Here is a 22,396-nt window from a genome sequence, read left to right as displayed (position 1 = left end):
AGTATTAATTACATTTAGAATATTGTGTAGACCAGCACTATCATCCATGACCAAAACTTTTTTATCACCCCAAACAGAAATTCTGTGCTCTTTAAACAAAAATTTCCCATTCTCTTTCTCCCCAGCTCTTGGCAACCTCTAATCTACTTTCTATCTCTATGAATTTATTTACTCTAGATATTTCATAAATGGAATCATTCAATATTTTCTCTTTTGTGTCTGGCTCTAGCATTTTAATTTAAACTTTTGTTTTTCTTTCATTTTTTTTCCTTTCTGGTGTTGAAAGTCCCATTGTTTTTATAGACTGATATATGAACAATTAATACTATTTGAAAATGTGAATTAAAATTAAGGAAACAGTAACATGTTTTAAAATAATTCAATAAAGAATGGGACATGAGAAAATGTTGGACATCTTTTTCAACATTTCTTAAACATATTAAATCGTAACAAAAAGTAGATATTAAGCCTATTAAGAGAAGATATATTCTAATTACAAAGTAATTATAACAATAATTACTTGTATGATTTGAACAGAAGGTAGTCAGATTTTAAGGCAGGTACTAGTCACGTTATTTCAACAAATATATATACTAATTACATAATTTGTGCCAAGCCCAATGGTAAACCTAATTTCTCAGTGGGGTGAAGTAGGTGGGAGAAATAAGATCAATAATGGCCCAGAGAAGAAAGAGAAGAACATGAATTACATTCCCAAAAACGGTCTAGTTGGTGGAAAGCAGAGAATGTGTCATTATCATCTTTATCTTTACTACCCAGCAGGGTGCGTGGCACATTATTGAATGTAAGCTCTCAATGCTATATGTTGAATAAATGAATCAATTCTAGGCAGATGGGTTATGAGAAATGATATGAACGTGTGCAGGCTGGCAGCTCATGGTGGGCACCCACATTCAGGGAGACTTAGAGTCCTTAGGAGCACTGCAGTGTTGACCACAGCTTCCTCACAGGCTTTAATCACCTTTGATAGGACAATCCAGGACAATCATGAAATCCTTACTCTTCTGGAGTCAAATGGGCTTAAAAGGAGAACAAAAGGATTAACCATACTTTGGGGAGCTAGATGATGCTAACTCCAGTCCAGCAGAGGTATCAATGACACATCTGAAGAGGTATCTTCTTTCCAATGCTATTTCTTTTTTATTTTTACTTTTATTTTTTTGCATGGACAGGCACCAGGACTTGAACCCAGGTGTCCGGTATGGCAGGTGAGAATTCTGCCTGCTGAGCCACCGTGGCCCACCCCCAATGCTACTTAATTCTGTCATAATAAGTATATAATCTCAGTGTCACATAAACATAATGTCACATAATGTTAATGCTATGAGTCATAATCTTAATCTATCAGTAGCTTAATAAAAATAACAAGAAAACTAACCTTCCACATCATGAGTGCTCCCATCATAAAAGGACTGAACACAGTCAGAAAGCAATAGACAGAGGCTGGCTCAAAGCTAAGGAAGCAACATAAAGAAAAAGGATTTAGAATTCACTCTAGCTTTAAAAGAATGTTGTGCTAAAAAAGCACGTTACGCTATTTTTATGAAATCTGATCTTACTAAAACATAACCATAAATTTTATCAAGGAATATTATGAACCACCAAAAGACTGAAATAGATCTGTATGTAGCAATACATAACAATCTCCAAAATATACTTTTAGTGTGAAAAACAAGGTATAGAGATTTGATTAATATTTGGTTACACACACATACACACAGCACACACCACACAAAATGTTTCATTAAAATTACCTATTAATAGAAGCTATATTTCCAGTTCCAAAAAATGCTGTCACTAAGAAGAAAACCTAACTGGAGTTAAGGAAATGCAAAAATGAATAAAAATTCATAACAAATTACTTCTTCATTTAAACAAGATAGGTCAATTTTACCATAACGATAATTTGCTTTTTTTAACTTTACATTTGATCATAAATTTGTTCTAAATGAATGCTATATTTTATTTCCTTATCAATGCACTTTGAAAGAACCAGAATGAAGAAGCAAGGCTCTTTGTTCCAACAATGAGGCATGGGGAGGTCAATCCTCATTTAGTCACTGGTAACCTAGGGAAGATTACTATTTTTCTCTTCTCTAACTTGCAGGAATTAGACTACTGTAATATGAGTGAATCAGATTACTGCAGATTATAGTTTCAGAATATTATAGTTGACTACTAGGGATTTTTTCAAAAGGAGGATGTTGCCCTACTCCATGTGATGGTTTTCAGCTGACATACAAGTTCAGTTCATATAACTTACTTTGTGTCCACTACATGTGAACCACGTGTTAGGTTCTTTGAAAGATTCAGAAAGAAATCAGATATTATACTAAAAAAGAATTCAATAGAGAATGAGACAAAAGGAAACGAACCTCTTTTTTGACGTTTCTTAAACTTACATTTGTACAGTAACTAAAAGTAGATATTAATCCTGTTAGTGTCAGATAATTTATTGCTAGCAAAGTACTTAGTGCCTCACCCACTGAAAGGCTTAGTAAATGTTAGCTATTTTATTAATAAGACTCACAAAAGAGTGGTATAGAAACCATGAGGAATTATCGCTCATGACAACTTTCAGTGAAAAAGTGGTGTGTGAGTTGGTAGTTGGGTCTTAAATATATTTGAGGATCCATCCATTCAACCAATCCATTAATCAACCACTATTTATTGTCTAGTATAAAAGGTAAGCACTAAGGTTTTAAACACAAAGAAAATGTTTCAAAGTGCTCACATGGTGACCAAGATTATTGCAGAAGTGGATGAGAAGCATTTTAAGCTAAAGAAACTGGAAAGATAATATATTCAATGGATTGTAAGTAGGTGTGACTGAAGATCAGTGTTTACAGAAGAATACAGTGAACATAAAGCAAGAAATATAGATTGGTAGCATATTTATAAGAAGCCTCAGTCTCTATTATGTCTATTGTCTATTACAGAGACAATGAATAGCTAGCAAATATTTTAGAGGAATGACATATTTAGGAAATAGCAGTGGTGTGATATTTGGTTCAGGGAGACAAATAATTGGAGGCAGGAAATCTAATTTGGAAGCTATTTTAGTCATCCATGTTAAAAGTAAGGGAAGTTGGAACTGATGCAGTGGGAGTGGAAAAGGAGAATATGGGAAGTTGGGGATTTTAGAACTAGACAAGGACTAGTGAAATATGACAAGTTTGGATGGTCTGGGTAGTTAAGAGTATTGTAATATCATTAAATAAGGTGAGACCTGCTACAGAGAGTGAATTTGGAGAGAGGTAGGAAGTTCTTAGCCAATTTGGGACATGCATTTGGTGATGCCCAGAAGAATATGGGACATTTGGCTCTTGAGGTCAGGAGAGGGCTCAAGGATAGAGAAGTAGATTTCAAAGTTGTCGGCAAGGAGGCAACAGTTAAAGCTACAGGGAAGGATGAGATTACCCAGGCACAAGAAAAAAGAGGTTAAGGACAGAGCTTGAAGAAAAACATATGGTTCAAGACCAGAAAAAAAAAAAAAAGAGGTTTTACTGATGGAGAACAGAGGTGATAAAAAAGCTAGGAAGAGAACCTATACAGTGTTCCGGAAGTCAAGAGAGAAGAAAGAGGGAAATTAAGTCAAATGCTACAAAGCAGCCAAATAAACTGAATAAATTAGACTGTGTAATCAGGAAGCCCCCAGAGACCACCAAGAGAGGAGCTTCAGCAGAGACATTCAAATAAATATTCATAGAGCATTCCTATATGCCAGGCACTGTTCTAAGCTTGTGGTGATAGTAGCAAAATGGGAGGAAATACTGACAGCAACTGTAGACTTTTCATTCAAGAATCTTGGTAGTAAACCGAAAGGATGAGATGAAATTAAAATTTAGGCAGACACAGAATTGAAAGGGAGAAGTGTTTTATTAGTATAGGTTGAGGAAAAGGAGTTGCAAAGAGAGAAGGAAAACGCAAAATTGAGAGTAGAAGCAGGAGATAGAGAAGTGAAAAGGAGAACATTTATTTTTTTAAACCCGAAAGGACCAGAACCTACATCGTAGTAAATCCAAGGAAATGCCTCGCATGGGCTTTTCAAGCTAGTCAGCCAGCCTTCCCAAGGTGGGACTTTATTCTGATAAATTGTATTTCAAGTTTTTAGTACTAAAAACCCTAACAATATCAATATTGATATGATCTAAAAACCTTGTGAGATAGATATTATAGAACATAAGTACAGTATTAAAAAAAAAACAGACAAGAAAAATACCAAACTCATAATAGTAGCTGCTTCAGGGGTGGAGGAGAAATTAGATTGGAGTTAGGGCCTGAGAGGAGACTTTAGTTTTAGCTATAAAATTTTAATTTTTCAAATACATGCATTTGTGACAAAATGTTAATGTTGATATCCTGGATGGCAGGAATACACACACACACATTTGTTATATCATTCTTTATACTTTTATATAGTTTTAAAAATTTTCAGTAATGTGAACAATATGAGAAAACTAGGGTTGAGAGAGGTTAAATGACCTCTTAGGAAATGCCACTATTCAGGGACAGGCAGAAACACCTTTCACATCTTCTTACTCCATTAAGTGGGATATTATAGTCCCTTAAAAGAAAAGACCAAATAAAGGATACAAAGAAAAAGGCCCTTCGAATGTCATCCAGATAGAGATGTCGAAATTGAGTTATATCAGTATTACAGGAAAATTTGATACTGGTGAGCTGGAGATAATAAGAAAAATATTAACACAGAACCGTTGGCTTATTTCTACATTCAAAAGAAAACTTATAGTTTGAGTTACAATAGCTAGAAACATATTCCATGCTGACAAATAAATCAGCAATAAATCTTTTCCTATGGCTTAACTGTACCTTAATAAAATCAGTGGAAAGGTAAAATTTGCTGTTAATGATATACTGGACACAGTTGTTGGAGTGTTGCCATATGTGTAATAAAAGTGAGAATTGGGCTTTTTCTTCTCCTATATAAAGGCTTCTCTTTTAAACCCCTATATAATTCTTCCCTTTTCAAAGACTATGATTTCTCAGTGTCCTGATCTCAAACCCAGGTATGGTATGGAATTAAAAGTTGTGGTAAAATAAAAAAGCAGTGTAAAATAAAACATTTCTCTATTTCTTTGTTCCTCTGTTAATTGTATTTACAAAGAAATTCCTTTCTCGCTACAAAAAAGGAAAATATTTCTGCCTTTGGTAAACTGGAAAGTCACTCAATCCCACAAAATAGGCACACTATTTGCATAACTCTCTTTCCACAAAAAAAAGAAAAATCATAGATGAGTTTAAAGGAAAACTTTCCTCAGTCCCCACCTCCTAAGTAATTTTCAAGTAAGCTGTTGGGATGCTTTACTACTTTTTTATAGAAAAAGTTAGATTTGCTATCAGTTAAGATATAGGATTTATAAAGTAAAACAATGAACCTGCTAAAATATTTAATATTAAGGATAGTTCCTGACCATTTACTTGAATCTAATCATCACTGCTTTTCACAAATTGTTAAATGTTTCAGAGATCAAAGTTAAAAATACAAAACCCAGTAATTATTTAATATATCAACAAATTATACTAAATATCTAAAAAACCAAATTATTCAATATTTCTCAAAAATACATAGCTCAATATATATTATTTAATACATCTCAGTATATATTAAAATCAGAGGTTTAATTTTTCTAAATTATAAAAATTACTGTCTGTGAACTCAACTTGAATCAGTTAAGGACTGATCAACTATAAAGGTGTTTTAATCATTATCCATTTTATCTCACCTCAGTAAAACTAAACATTCTATCACCAATGCCTCATAATTATCTACAGTTTTAAAAAATAGCAAAAGACATCAATTTAACTCTCTAACTTAGCACGATACAGGTATCCTTAAAATTGGGCTGCCTTTTAACCAATTCGAGTATACTGTGTTGAAGAGAAAGTCTAAAATGTAGTCCAGAGCCACAATCCCTAAAGTGTCAGGATAAGCATTTTAAAGAGAAAAACATCACTGGGAAATTATATGTTACCTTAAGATCAAATTCATATATTGACTTATAGCAACATGAGTATCTTTTTGACTAAAATAAATTGAAGGAAAAATTCTATGGGAAAAAAAAAAAGAGCAGTTCTTCACTATTCCCTCACTTATATCAATGATCAGTGATTCTCTCAAGTGATTGCTATGAAAAGTCCAACCTATATTGATTATAAAACAACAAAATTGTGCTTTTCTGTAATAAGTGGAACTTTTCCTTACAAATTAACTTTTTTAGTTTAATTATCAGTGCCAAATAAAATTTACTAAAGTTCCCTGGACACTGTAAAATTTAAAGTAGAAAGAATTTCTGATGAAAAAAACATTGTAACTTCCTTATAAAATAGAGAAAATTTAATATTCTTAAATAAATTAGACAATGATTTTGACAAGCTACCTTCTGTTTACAGGAGACATTAGATTGTTGTAGGATTTCTTGTTCCATGTGTATCCAGACAAACATCAAGCATGACAGTACCAATGGAAAGAGAGCTTCATATCTGAGGAGGGATGGGGAAAAATGAAAAGAAAAAACAAATGAATAAACATGGAAATTTATAACTAGAAGTCTTTTTCAAAATTAAAAGAACCTTGATAGCTTCTACATCACAATATCAGAATATTTAAAATTTATTTAAATATTATTTAAATAAATAAATAAATATTTAAAACAGGTGATTTAAATAAATATTTTATTTAAATTTTATTTAAATATTTAAATTTTCTTTATACTTTCCAGAAGTACAAAGGAAATTAACATTTGAATTTCAATTTCAATACTATCTTTTTTGAAATTTATTAAATTTTGAGATCATTTCATATTTAAAATTGTAGGAATATTTATAAATCACTCAAAGTAAATGTCATACATGCACTAAAAAGAAAGAAAACATAGACACGAAAATAAAAAAACAATTTCTGAGTTAAAATTATTAGCATAAGGAGAAGAAGAGTAAGATGAGCATCCAAGATTTAAAAAAAATAGGTAGAATACAGGAACATGAACCTCTTAAAAGAAAAAAAAAAGGGAGATTCATGAGAATATATTTGACCTTATTAATAACTGATAGAGAAATTAAAACAATAGTGAGTATACCATAGTCACTTATCACATTTGCCATTATACAAAAAATACTAATTGCTGACAAACTGAAATGAAAAAGACATTTTCTTACTCTCTATATAAGAATATACACTTTCTGAAAGGCAAGCTAATACTATACATCAAGTATCTTAAAAATATTCCTATATTATAATTCAATAATGCCAAATCTAGGAATTTACACTGAGAAGATAATAAGATATATGCAGTAAGATGAAAAATGAAGATGTTTATTACAATTTTGTTTATAGAAGGAAGAAACAGGAAACTATATATATATATATATATATATATATATATATATATATATACAGGGAAGTGATTATATAATACATGGTAAATATACTTATAGGCTGGCTGGAGTATAATATGGATATAAAAACAAAGGAGAAATGCTCATGAGATAACACTGATAGTAGCCTTTTTCTAATCCCTTCCCAATCAGTTTGGGATGAGTGTTTCATCTTTGTAATCTCTAAATACTCCATTATCAACCTATGTTTTAATTACTTGTTTACTTACATGCATTCCCCACCAGTTTGTAAAATCCTTGACAACACTCTGTGTCTGTCTTGTTACTACTGCATGCCCAGTTAAAAATAATTATTTGTTGAATGAATTACTAATTGGAAATTGAAATAAAACAACCAAAAATGTACTGCCCTTTTAACTTTAACTATTGAATTTTACAACATTTGACACTGTTCCCTAACATGAAAAAGTAAAAGAAACAAAATGCTTTAATCTCTACCTCAGATCATAAAACTAAAACACTAAGCAGAAGGAAACATTTGGTTCAAGAAAGCATACACAAACCATTCTATAAGATTTAGAGTGCCCAAATATAAAATAGACAATATATACATGAGAAAATATTAGTAAAACAAGACATGGAAAACTGTACAAAGAAGACCACTTTTGAACCAGTAAAAGAACATTTGATATTTTTACTTAAAAATGAAATACCATACTGTTAAGGATATAAGGAAATGGCACTAACCTGCTGGAGATTCTATAAATGGGCACTGTCCTTCAGACAAATAAAAGTAAAATAAAATGTTCATATCCTTTGGACCATCTATACTACATGTGTGAAGCAAACAAAGGAAAAATCTAAACCATGCAAAAAACTAATGCATGCTGTCATGGTCAGGTTCACGTGTCAACTTGGCCAGGTGGTGGTACCTATTTGTCTGGTTGGGCAAGTGCTGGCCTGTCTTGCTATGAGGACATTTCATAGAATTAAATAATGAGCACATTGGCTACATCCACAGCTGATTCCATTTGTAATCAGCAAAGGGGAGTGTCTTCTTTAATGAGTGATGCTTAATCTAATCACTGAAAGCCTTTTAAGGAGGATTCAGAAGAAACAGGCTCTCTTTCTGCTTCGGCTGGCGAGCCTCTCCTGTGGAGTTCATCCAGACCCTCCATTGGAGTCATCACCTTCACAGCCTGCCCTGCAGATTTTGGACTCTATGTTCCCACGGTTACATGAGACACTTATAAATTTTATATTTATGAATATTTCCTGTTGGTTCTGTTTCTCTAGAGAACCCTAACTAATACACATGCAAACACAAATCGAAGTATAATTTGTGATATTAAAAAGTGGAACTAAATTAAATCATCAAACATAGAGAAATGGCTATACAAATCAAGTGCATCCACACAAAATATTAAGCAGCTATTAAAATGATGGCCTGTAAGCAAACTGGGAAAATGCTTTTGAAATAACAATATGATTCTGAAATAATAATATGATTAATACTATGTGGTTTTTTTTTTTTAAAGCTAAGACTAGAAGGAAGTACACCAAAATGTCAACAAGATGGGTAGATTAATAAGTGATTTTCCCTCCTGTCCCTACTTTTCAAAATGTGGTTATGTTATTCTTACAATGATTAAAAAAACAATAATAATTGAAAAACAAAGATTTACAATGCCTGTATCTTCACCATTCCTTAAAACTTATTTTCAGTTCTACATATGTCCTTGATGGCACCAAGCCAGTTCCCGTATTCACTTTTCTCTGCTCATCCTTTTTTTTTTAACATTTTTACTGACAAAGCTTCACACACATTCAGTCCATACAAGGTGACAATCAATGGTTCACAATATCATCATATTTGTGTATTCATCACCATGATCATTTTTAGAGCATTTGTATCACTCCAGAGAAAGAAAAAGAAAAAACTCATATATCCCATACCTCTTACCCTTCCCTCTCGATGACCACTAATATTCAATTTACCCAATTTATTTTACCCCTTATCCCTAATCTTATTTATTTATTTTTTCTTCATATTTTTTACTCATCTGTCCATACTCTGGATAAAAGGAGCATCAAGATACAGGTTTTCACAATCACACAGCCACACTATAGTGATATAGTGTAAAAGCTATATGATTATACAATTATCTTAAAAAATCAAGGCTATTGGAATACAGCTCAACAGTTTCAGGTACTTCCCTCCAGCCACTCCAATACACTATAAACTAAAAAGGGACATCTAAATAATGCATAAGAATAACCTCTCGACAGTGTTTGAAATCTCTCAGCCACTGAAACTTTATTTTGTCTCATCTCTCTCTTCCCCCTTTTGGTCAAGAAGGCTTTCCACATACCTTTTTACTTCTCAAACTTACTCTGATCTTTCTACGTATTCCAGGAGTGAGACACCGTTATAAGTCACAGAATTTTTTTTAACTTTTTTAAAAATTGTATAATATAACATATATACAAAGCAAAGAAAGAAAAAAGCAATAGTTTCTAAAGCTCTTCAACAAGTAGTTACATGACAGATCCCAGAGTTTATCATGGGCTACCATACTATCAACTCAGATTTTTCCTTCTAGTTGCTCCAGAATGTAGGAGGCTAGAAGGAATAAATATTTTTTTATAATCACAATTGACTTTTCTTTTTTTGTGAAAAATAACACATATACAAAACAAAACACAAAATAAATTTCAAAGGACAACACAACGATTAGTTATAGAACAGATTTCAGATGTTGGTATGGGTTACAAGTCCAGAGTTTTAGGTTTTTACTTAAAGCTGCTCTAAGATACTAGCGACTAAAAGAAATATCAACTTAATTCAGCAATCACATTCATTTGCTAAACCCTACCTTCTCCATATAGCTCCACCATCACCTTTGATCTTTCTATCCCACTCTTTAGGGGTATTTGTGCTATGGCCATTCTAACTTTTTCATATTGAAAGGGGCTGTTGATAACTTGGGGTAATGAGTTGGAACTAGCTGATGTGCTGGGAGGCTGGCCTCTCTGCATTTCAGGACTTATCTGGTCCAGGGACCCATCTGGAGGTTGTAAGCTTCTGGAAAGTTACCCTAGTGCATGGAAACTTTGTAGAATCTTATATATTGCTCTAGGTGTTCTTTAGGATTGGATGGAACGGTTTTAGTTGGGGTTTGGCAAGTTAGGATAGGTAGCAATGTCTAACTGAAGCTTATGTAAGAGTGACCTCCAGAGCAACCTCTTGACTCTATATGAACTTTCTCTGCAACTAATATTTTATTAGCTACACTTCTTTCCCCCCTTTTGATCAGGATGGAATTGTTGATCCCATGGTGCCAGGGCCAGATTCATCCCTCTGAGTCATTGCCCACGCCACCAGGGGAGACTTTACCCTTCGATGTCATGTCCCACATAGTGGGGAGAGCAATGATTTCACTCACAGAGTTGAGCTTAGATAGAGTGAGGTCATATCTGAGCAACAAAACAGGTCCTCCAGAAGTAACTCTAAGGCATACCTATAAGTAGGCTAAGCTTCTTCACTGCCTGCATAAGCTTCACAAGAGCAAGCCTCAAGATCAAAGGCTTGGCCAATTGACACAGTATCGGGGAATTTCCTGATGGTAAAGTTTAATACCTTCATATTTTTTTTCTCCCGTCCCTCAAGGGACTTTGTCAATACTTTTTGATTATTTGCTTAATATATTCTAGGATGTATCCAGGCATTACATTAAGCTATAAGGATTAAAGGACCTCATTCTTATTCTGGGCTCCCTGTGTTTCAATTGTTCAAATGATCCATCCATACGGGTTGAGTTAATTATGAGCTACAAAAAATTCAGCTTCCGGATAATATAAACCTTTCTTCTTTGGTCTCAAAGAGGAGGTGTGGTTCTATAATATGGACAATATATTCCTTACCCCTGTGTTCTGAATTACCTTAACCCCGAGCTGATCGGCTTCACTCTTATCTTTAAATATTAGGTAGTAGAAATATAAAACAGCCTCAAAATCCAGAAACAATAATTACCAGCCTGGACTAAGTGTGTCTACTATAAGAGCTTACAATCTATCCCCCTGTTTTCTTTTCTTTTGACCCTGTTTCCTTAAAAACGTTTTCTAAAGGAGACCATACAATAATTGTTCTTTCTTTTCTGGCTTATTTTGTCTCACCAAATGTCCCACAGTTTCATTCACATCGTTGCATGTCTAATGACTTTCTTTCTTTTTGTAGCAGCACAATATTCGATTATATGCATACACCAGTTTGCCAATCTGCTTCTCAGTTGGTGTATCCTTCAGCCACCTGCATTCATCGGGCATCATGTATAATGCCCAAAGTCCACAACCCACCAACATTCTCAATTTTAGATAATTTCATTGTTCCCAAGAGAAAGATAACCAATTAAACATACCCTCACCAAACAGGAAATCTAAACCTTCCCTTAACTCTTGTCCTTCCCCTCATTATCTACCCCAGTTGCTGCTGTGGTACTGCTGATGTTTTCCAGTTAAACATAGACCATGGCATACAATAGCAGTTTTCCCCCAGTACCCTGGACTTAAACCTTCTTTGTAAATTAATCATACCTTTGAAGTCGTTCTTGCAAGAACTTATTTATATTTCTAGTGCTAATCAGTGGGACACATAGGTCTATACAATCCCTTTCAATTATGTTCACCTTCAATATAGTAATATTCCTAACAGACCCACTAGAGAACCACCTTCACGTCCATCTATTCCCTCACATTTGAGTTCAACCTCATTAGCTTCTATGGATCTTTAAGTTCCTTATAGTCTGTATTATAAGCCTCTGATTTTACCTTTACCATGGTCATAAAAGTGGAGTCATACAGTATCTATCCTTTTGTGTATGCTTATTTCACTCAGCATTTATGTCCTCAAGGCTCATCCATTTTGTCATGTGCTTCAGGATGTTATTTCGTCTTACTGCTGCATAATATTCCATTGTATGTAAATACCACATTTTGTTAACCCAATTCTCTGTTGATGGGCATTTGGACTATTTCCATCTTTTGGCAATCATGAATAATGCTGCTATGAATATTGGTGTGAAAATGTCTGTCTGTGTTACTGCTTTCAGCTCTTCTGGGTATATACCGAGTAGTGCTATTGCGGGGTCACAAAGCAACTTGTTATTTAGTTTCCAAAGGAACAATCAAACTGTCTTCCATGGTGGCTATACTATCATACATTCCCACAAAGAGTGCATAAATGTCCCAATTTTTCCACATCCTCTCCAACATTTGCAGTTTCATATTTGTTTAATAGTAGCCATTCTTACAGGTGTGAGGGGGTAACTCAGTGTAGTCTTGATTTGCATTTCCCTTAAAGTTAGTGAAAATGAGCAAGTCTTCATATGCTTTTGAGCCATCTGTATTTGCTCTTCAGAAAAATACCTATTCATATCTTTAGTCCATCTTATAATTGGGTTGTTTGTTCTTTTGTTGTTGAGTTGTATGATTTTATGATTTCTTTGTGTATGCAGGATATCAAACCTTTGTCTGTTGTGTAATTTCCAAATATTTTCTCCCATTGAGTTGGCTGCCTCTTTACCTTTTTGACAGTCTTTTGAGGTGCAGAAGCATTTGATTTTGAGGAGTTCTCATTTATCTATTTTTCTTTTGTTGTACATGCTTTGGGTGTAAAGTTTAGGATGCTACCTCCTATATTAGGTCTTGAAGATGTTTCCCCACATTTTCTTCTAGACGCTTTATAGTGTTAGTCTTATATTTAGGTATTTGATCTATTTTGAGTTAATTTTTGTATAGGGTGTAAGGTAAGGGTCTTCTTTCATTATTTTGGCTATTGAGATCCAGTTCTCCCATGCCCATATATCGAAGACTATTTTGTCCCAGTTCAGTGGATCTGGGAGCCATGTCAAAAATCAATTGACCATAGATTTGGTGGTATATTTCTGCATTCTTGATTTGATTCTATTTGTCAATACTTCTATCTTCATGCCAGTACCATGCTGTTTTGACCACTGTGGACTTATAATAAATTTTAAAGTCAGGGAGCATCAATCTTCCACCTCATTCTTCTTTTTAAGGATGCTTTTAGCTATTCAGGGTCTTTTCCCCTTCCATATTTATTTGGTAACTAGCTTTTCCAAGTCCTGAAAGTAGGTTGGTGGAATTTTGATTGGTACTGCATTGAATCTGTAAATTAATTTGGGTAGAATTAACATCTCAATTATATGTAACCTTTCTATCCATGAGTAGGGAATGCCTTTCCACCTATTTAGATCTTCTTTGATTTCTTTTAGCAATGTTATGTAGTTTTCTGTGTACAAGTTCTTTACATCCCTGGTTAAGTTCATTCCTAAGTACTTGATTCTTGTATTTGCTACTTTGAATGGAATTTTTTCCTTAACTGATTCACCAGTTAGGTCATAGACCTGTCTATAGAAAAATTACTGATTTTTGCACATTAATTTTATACCCTACCACCCTGCTGAACTTGTTAATTAGCTCAAGTAACTTTGTTGTAGATTCCTTAGGATTTTCCAAGTACAGTATCATGTCATCTGTAAATAATGAAAGTTTTACTTCTTCCTTTCCAATTTGGATGCCTTTTATTTCTTTGTCCTGACTGACTGCTCTAGCTAGAAATTCTAGTACAATGTTGAATAACAGTGGTGACAGAGGGCATCCTTGTTTTGTTCTTAATCTTAGGGAAAAAGTTTCCAGCCTCTCTCCATTGAGTACAATGCTTTCTATCAGTTTTTCATATATGCCCTTTATGATACTGAAGAAGTTACTTTTGATTCCTATCTTTTAAAGTGTTTTTATTAGAAAAGGATGCTGAATTTTGTCGAATGCTTTTCACCATCAATCAGAATGATCATATGATTTTTCCCTTTCAATTTGTTAATGTGCTGTATTACATTAATTGATTTTCTTGCATTGAACCATCCTTGCATTCCTGGTATAAACTCCACTTGGTTATGGTGTATAATTCTTTTAATGTGTTGTTGGATTTGATCTGCTAGTATTTTAATGAGAATTTTTGCATCTATGTTCATTAGGGAAATTGGCCTGTTATTTCTCTTTCTTATAGCATCCTTACCTGGTTTTAGTATTAAAATGATATTAGCTTCATTAAGTTAGGTAGTATTCCTTTTTCCTCATTTTTTTTTTTTTTGAAAAGTTTGAGCAACATTGGTGTTAGTTCTTTTTGGAATGTTTGATAAAATTCCCCTGTAAAGCTATCTGGCCCTGGGAGTTTTGGTGACTGATTGAATCACTTTACTTGCGATTGGTTTATTCAGATCTTCTATTTCTTCCTGAGTTAGCATAGCTTGTTTGTATGTTTCCAGGAATTTGTCTATTTCATCTAAATTGTCTAGTTTGTTGGCATATAGTTTTCATAGTATCCTCTTATGATTTCTTCTATTTCTTCAGGGTCTGTGGTAATGCACCCCTTCTCATTTCTGATTTTGTTTATTTGCATGCTCTCTCTTTTTTTCTTTGTCAGTCTTGCTAGAGGCCCATCAATTTTATTGATTTTCTCAAAAAGCCAACTTTTGGCTTTATTGATTCTTTCTATTGTTCTTTTGTTCTCCCATTCATTTATCTCTGCTTTCATCTTTGTTATTTCTCTTCTTCTATTTGCTTTGGGGTTAGTTTGCTGTTCTTTTTTCCTCCAGGTAAGCAGTTAAATCCTCGATTTTTGTTCTTTCTTGTTTTTTAATATAGACATTTATGGCAATAAATTTCCCTCTCAGCCCAGCCTTTGAAACATCCTGTAAGTTCTGATATTTTGTATTCTCATTTTCATTCATATTCAGATAGCTACTGATTTCTCTAGCAATTTCTTCTTTGACTCATTGGTTGTTTAAGAGTGTGTTATTTAATCTCCATATACTTGTAAAAGTTCTTCTTCTTTTGGTGCTTATTGATATCCAGCTTCATTCCATTGTGATCAGAGAAAGTGCTTTGAATAATTTCAATGTTTTTAAATTTATAAAGACCTGTTTTGTGCCCCTGGAGAATGTTCCATGAGCATGAGAGAGGAATGTATATCCTGGTGCTTTGGGGTGTAATAACCCATATATGTCTGTTAGGTCTAATTCATTTATCAAGTTGTTTAACTTCTCTTCTCTGTCTCCTTGTTGATCTTCTGTTTGGCTGTTCTATATGTAGAGGAGAGTGGAGTATTGAAATCTCCTACTATTATTGTTGAAACATCTATTGCTCCCTTCAGTTTTGTCAATGTCTGTCTCATGTACTTTGGGGGTCCTGGATTGGGAGCATAAACATTTATGATTGTTATATCTTCTTGGTGAATTGTCCCTTTTATTAGAATATAGTGGTCTTTCTTGTCTCTTATGATGTCTTTACATTTAAAGTCTATTTTGTTTGCTATTAGTTTGCTATTTGATTCACTTTCAATCTATTTGTATTCTTGTGCCTAAGATGAGTCTCTTGTAAGCAGCATATAGCTGGATTATATTTTTTAATCCATTCTGCCAATTTGTCTCTTTTAATTGGTAAGTTTAGTTCGTTAACATTCAAAGTTACTACTGCAAAGATGTTTCTTGAATACACAATCTTATCTTATGGATTTTATTTGTCAGATCTATATATTCTTTTCCCTCTTTCTCTTTCTATCCTTTAAGTTGCCCTTACGGGCACTCTTCAATTCTGTGCCCTCCTCCAGACCTCCCTTTCCTTCCCCCCCACCAATGGATAGAACTCCCTTTAGTATTTCTTGTAGGGCTGGTCTCTTGTTGGCAAATTCTTTCAGGATTTGTTTGTGAAAATTTTAATCTCTCCCTTAGTTTTGAAGAACAATTTGGCTGGGTACAGAATTCTTGGCTGGAAGTCTTTCTCTTTCAGTGTCTTAAATATATTACACCCCTGCCCTCTTGCCTCCATAGTGCCAGCTGAATAGTCTGAATTCACTCTTATGTGGTACCCTTGCATTGTAGTAGATTGCTTTCCTCTTGTTATTTTCAGTATTTCCTGCTTCTCTTCAGCCTTTCACAGACTGATTAGTATGTGTCTTGTGGAAGGCCTATTTGGATTTATTCTATTTGGAGTTCATTGAACTTCTTTGATTTGCATATTTATGTTCTTTATAAGGGTTGGGAATTTTTCCCCATATATACTCAACTAATCTTCCTAGCCCTTTAATCTTCTCTTTGCCTTCTGGGACGCCAGTGGTTCTTATATTTGTTCTTTTGTCCATCATTTTCCAGAGATCCAATTCAAATTTTTCCCTTTTTTGCCACTTTTGCTGTTTTCAGTATCTGAAATCAGTTGTCCTGTTCTCTAGTTCACTTATTCTTTCTTCTGTCTCTTCAAATCTGGTGTTGTGTGTCTCTAGTATGTTTTTTTGTTTGTTTGTTTGTTTGTTTGTTTGGTCTATAGCATCTTTAATCTCTGTGATATCTGCTATTTTTCTATTTATTTTTTCAAATTCCTCTTTATGCCTTTCTAGTGTCTTCTTGATCTCCTTTATGCCATTAGCCATCCCATTTATTTTATTTAGTAGAGTTACATGAACATCTTTGATTAGTTGCTCCAATGCCAGTGTCTTTTTTGGTATTTTAACTTGGTTGTTAGGCTGGGCTATATCTGTCTGCATCATGATATGCTTAGTGATCTTCTGTTGTTTTTGTGGTATGTAGATACCTTGATTGGTTTACTTTGGAAGTTCGTTTCCTTCAGCAATCTAAAGCCTTGTATTTGTGGGATGGATGTGGAGCAGGATGCAGGGCACAGGATGGGGCATAACAGTGTGGTGATGTATTGTAGTGCAGGTACAGGTGTAGGTTAGGGATGCTACACTGGTGTACTGGGCACCCAGCAGTGGAGAGGATGTGGCTATGCGGGTGCACAAGTCTGAGGGGTGGGGCCCTGGTGTGTGCTGGTCTAGGGTGCGTGGCCCTTTGTGTGCATGCACAGAGCTCAGGGAAGCAGGTTGGTGTTGAGTCCACGTGGGTTGCAGATGAGTGTGGCCCAGCTGCGCAGGTCAGCATTTGCCTAGAGCTGGGGGCATGACTGGGGCTATGTGAATGCATGGGTCTCAGAGGGCCTTAACTGGTGTACATGTGTGCAGAGTTCAGGGGGGGCAGGGTAGGGTTGTGCAACGGCATGGGCTGGGGGTGGGTGTAACCTGGGTATGGAGGTAAGTGCCTGCAGCCTTTATGTGCTGTTGACCACCTGCAGGGGGCAGGGATGGGGAGGTAGGGCTCAGGAGGGGAAGGTCAAGACTATTATTTTGCAGGAGAGGTGGGTTGGGCTGGGGCAGGTATGCACATGATTGGGGTGGGGGTGTGGGGTGGGTACATATGTGAGGGGTTGGTGGGGTGGGGGCTCTTGGAGCATGGTGGTGGGGTGAAGGGGTTCAGGTGCATGGGGTATGGGATGAGTTGTGGGTCATGGGGCTGTGCCTATGAGGGTAGCACTTTCAAGAATACTTGGCTTACTTCCTATTCCCCGTCTCCCTGTCCGTGCACTCCTGAGGGCTCCAGGCTTCCATGTTAGGCTGTCTGCACCAGCCAGACATTGTTCAGTTCTCTGCTTCTCAGTTCCTCACCTTTTGCAACCAGAGCCTCCCCTCCCTATGTGGTGCAGAAGACTCTCCCAGGTCATTTATACCCTGGGATCACCATCTCAGTTGCCCTCCCATCCCTTCTCTAGTAAGTTTATCTCATACAACTAGCAACTTAATTAATTCACAGTAACTCAGTCACTCCATTTTGTAACTGTCTAACACTGTAAAATACAATCTTTAACAACTCCATTACACACCCGTGGTATAAGTGTAAAAGAAAAAACAATTGTTGATTTATTGAATCAAGAAAGCATTTGCTGAGCAAAATAGGATTACAATTTTTTAAATATTTGCAATTATATATGAACTTATCCTAAAAACACAAATTCCAAATCTATAAATAATGCTATAGATTTATTTCCTTTGAAAAAACTACAAACTATGATCATTTCCTTCTGCAAAATGTAGATGAACAGATCTGTGGGAGTTTATTTCTTAAGACAATAATGCCTTATATAAAGTGTATATATTTGATTTAATAAACAAATACAGTCAATTATTAGGAGTAATTATGCTCTAAAAAGTCATCACAAACAATGAATTAGCTGAACCACTGCTTCTAGGGGAAATACAGGATTAGGTTTCTGTAAGCCTCTAGTCACAACATTTTTATTAAAACTACCAATATATAATCTCATTTTATGTGTGTTTTTGTTTAAAGACACCTCATTTAATATGTATATTGTTGACTTGTGAACACTGAACTCACAGCTAACAACACTACTACTCAGGCCTGAACAGAGCTTATCTAACACACTTATTTTCTCTGTAGAGAATATCATAACTTTCTTGAGCTTCGGAACACTAGATAATACTTCAGCACTACACTCAGAGGCCATTTTAAATACTAAATCATCATCAAAAAGCACAAAAGCCTGAAAAAAGTGGCATTAAATTTAACAATATACCAATTTGTTATGCTGATATAATGATAATATACCGTTTGTTTACAGTGTGTCCACTGAAACAAGAAGTAAGAACTTAGTTTTGTGTGACCTCAGCTGAGAACATGCACATTGAGTGACTTATACTTTTTATCATTCTTCACATGGCCACAAATAACTACAAAAGGGCCATCAGCATTGACTTTGGAGTTACAAATAAATTTTACAAAGTAGGTGAATTTTCCAACACAGAGCCTATCAATACTGAGGACCAACTATATCAAATAAAACTCCAAAATAGGCTCTGAGAGTCTTATAAAATTGGATCTGCTAACTTGGTCTCCCTGCAAATTGAATAAGGCTGAAAGTACAGGTAGTTTTATATTAAAGTTTGTTAAGCAAATAGATAATATAAACAAAATTTCAGAGCAAAATGTCTAACCAACTTAAGAGAACAAACTGTTTTCAAGTATTACAATAGCTTCTATTTGCATAAAAATAAATGCTAACTAAAAAAAGAATCTTCCTTATTCAACAAATCAAGGATGCATTGTTAGAATTTAGAAATACTATTATTGTATTTTTATAAAGTAATAGAACTGCATTACTTTTAAATATCTTGTAATTCTGCATATTCCCTGATTTACATATACATCATTCCAGGTCATCCAAAATAGTGATGCTGAACCATAATAGGTGGACTATGTTTTGGAAAGCTGATCTGATACTGAAAGAATATATTAAATGAAATAATTAGACTGCACTATTTAAAGTTATCCCTGATGAATTTTTTGTGAAGCTAAATATACCTTCTGATGTTGAATAATATATCTCTTAATGCTTTCACTAATAAGGCCATACTCAGCATTAATATTTTGACTTTAAGCCTGAATTTTCACTTTGTCAATTTTCTTAAAACAAGGTAAAAGTGTTCATGCTACCTTGTTTTTATATCTCTCATGATTACTAAGTTGATGGTTTAATAGCATAATACTTATCCCCAGTGTAAGTTACACAATTAACTCACTCTACATTAGGAAATATTTTCTTCAGTCAAAATTGAATTAATTCTTCTGTTTTTCCTTCCAGCTTCATTCCCTCCATCACTCTGTCCTTCTCTTCCTTTCTTTCTAATTCTGGGAACCAGATCTATCTCTAGGTTTCTTTGTATTTTTGAATTTACTACACTTTCATTTGAATCTGTTTATTGCTTAAGTGGCTGGGTAGAAGTTAGCACATATTTCTAGAGTCTCTCAAACACTTATTTCACTTACTTCTTTAAACCAATCTCTGGGTATGAGCTCTTAATGAAACTCGTGTGTTAACCTAAAATGGTAGATTAGAATAGAAATGACCTTAACTTCTGCTTTCTTATCTACACTAAAAGACTTGTGCATATTCTAATTCATATATATTTTCATGGATTCTGATATAATGCAATGATTTATCCTACAATTTCATCGATAAAGGGGACAAGACTAAGGGGATTTAAGGTCTCACGATCTTTATCATTCTTTACTAAGACAGCTGAGTGCTCGAAGACTTCAAGTTTTATTTGGAAGTTCAAAGTTTTAAATTCCAAAATAAGCCCATCTTAAGATCTTATTAGGCAACTGATGAAAATTTCCATGCTGCTTATGTCACATTTTCACAGGTGTGGCCCAGATTTGGTTTGCAAGGAGAAAGGGAAAAGACAGGAGGTGTGGGGTGCTTTGGTGAAGGAGGGAGGTTTAGGGTTCCTCTGGATCATTTCTTATCAGAGGACTAGAAGATCTCCCAGGGTCTAGGTTACTTAGCGTGTTATAGTCTTCTATGAGGAGATTTTGAGAATATCCCTCTAATCTTGACAACTAGGTTTACCAAAAAGCAAACACAAGTCTTGAACCTAAAACTGCTTTACAAAATCTGCTAGGAACACAAACAGATTTGCACACTGATGTTCACAGCAGCACTATTCACAATCACCAAAAGATGAACACAATCCAAGTGCTCATCAACAGAGGAGTGGATTAATAAAATGTGTTATATACATACAATGACATATTATGCAGCAGGTGAAATGATGTCCTGAACCACATGACAAGATGAATGAGCCTTGAGGACATAATGCTGAATGAATTAACAAAAGGATAGATATTGTATGGTTCCACTTTCATAACCTTGGTAAAGGTAAAATCAGAGGCTTATAAAAGAGAATATAGGGAACCTAAAGATACACAAAAGCCTGAGATGAGCGAAAACAGTTAGCTAGTGAGGTTGACCTTAATTTAAGAGAATAGATAGAAGTGAAGGTGGTTCACTATTGGGCCTAAAAGTAATATTACCATGTTGAAGGGGAACATGATTGAAAGGGGTTTTATAGACTCATATGTCCCACTGATTAACACTACAAATATAAATCTGCTCTTCCATTGAGTATTGCAAAGATATGAATCTTGTACAGAGTATAATTTTGGGGTATAGGAGGAAATGGTATTGCATGCTCTGGGCTATGTTTAACAGGAAAGCATCAATAGTACCTCAGCAATATAAGGTGTATATATTGGAGGAAGGGACAAGAGTTAGGGGGAGGCTTGGATTTTCTATTCCGTGAGGGTATATTTATTGGCTAGCTTTCTCTTTGGAACAAACAAATGATTTTTGTTTGGCTAAAATTGATGGACTGTTGACTTTGGACATTATACACAAGGCCCAGCAATCAGAGGTAGCTGAACAACACACTGAGAAACAGATTGGGGAACGATGGTGTATACATATGATTGAACATTCTGCTGCTACAAAAAGGAATGAAGTTGTGAGGCATGTAATGATGTGAATGAACATGTGGGACACTTGGTGAGGCAAAATAAGCCAGAAACAAAAGAGCAAATATTGTATGATCTCATGTAGAAAATACTTATAAGAAAACTGGGGCCTAGACTGTAAACTCTTATAGCAGTTACATTTACTCTGTAGTGGTAATTGTTATTTCTGGATTTTGAGAGAATGTTTTATATATGTATAACCTGGTAATTAGAGACAAGAAGAAAGCTGATCAGGTCAAGATTAAGGTAATTCAGAATACAGGGGTAAGGAAGACATTGCCTATATTTTAGAACTTCACCTACTGTTTGACACCAAAGGAAGAAATGCTTATTTTGTCCAGAACCTAAATTTCCAGTAGCATATAATCTAACTCAATCTGTCTGGATAGATTAAACAATCCAAACACAGGGAGCCCAGAATAAGAATGAGACCCTTTAATCGTATATAGCCTAATGTAATGCCTGGGAACATCCCAGAGTGTATTAAACAGATAATCCAACGGTATTGGCAAAGTTCCTTGAGGGATGGAAGAAACAATATGGAACTATCAAACTTCACCACTGGGGAAACCCCTGATACTGTGTCAAACATTAGGGACACTCAAATCAATAGGCCAAGCCCTTGATCTTGAGGCTTGCTCTTGTGAAGCTTATGTACGTAGTGAAGAAGGTTAGTCTACCTATAGGTATACCTAAGAGTCACCTTCAGAGGGCCTCTTTTGTGGCTCAGATGTGGC

General features: G+C 34.8%; 1 protein-coding gene across 1 annotated transcript in view; it reads right to left on the bottom strand.

Annotated features, from left to right (window-relative positions):
* PIGN (phosphatidylinositol glycan anchor biosynthesis class N) overlaps positions 1-22,396 on the bottom strand; it is a 193,440-nt gene that overhangs the window by 34,412 nt on the left and 136,632 nt on the right. Inside the window, exons 22-25 of the mRNA XM_077135318.1 lie at positions 6,423-6,525; positions 4,618-4,704; positions 1,776-1,831; positions 1,400-1,475 (exon numbers count right to left, since the gene is read on the bottom strand). Coding sequence (XP_076991433.1) covers positions 1,400-1,475; positions 1,776-1,831; positions 4,618-4,704; positions 6,423-6,525 — 322 coding nt within the window. The remainder of the gene's footprint in view (positions 1-1,399; positions 1,476-1,775; positions 1,832-4,617; positions 4,705-6,422; positions 6,526-22,396) is intronic.

Source organism: Tamandua tetradactyla, chromosome 18, assembly GCF_023851605.1.
Source record: "Tamandua tetradactyla isolate mTamTet1 chromosome 18, mTamTet1.pri, whole genome shotgun sequence".
Lineage (NCBI taxonomy): Eukaryota > Metazoa > Chordata > Mammalia > Pilosa > Myrmecophagidae > Tamandua > Tamandua tetradactyla.
Note: the sequence above shows the minus strand (reverse complement) of the source record. Positions and strands in the feature narration are given on the sequence as shown.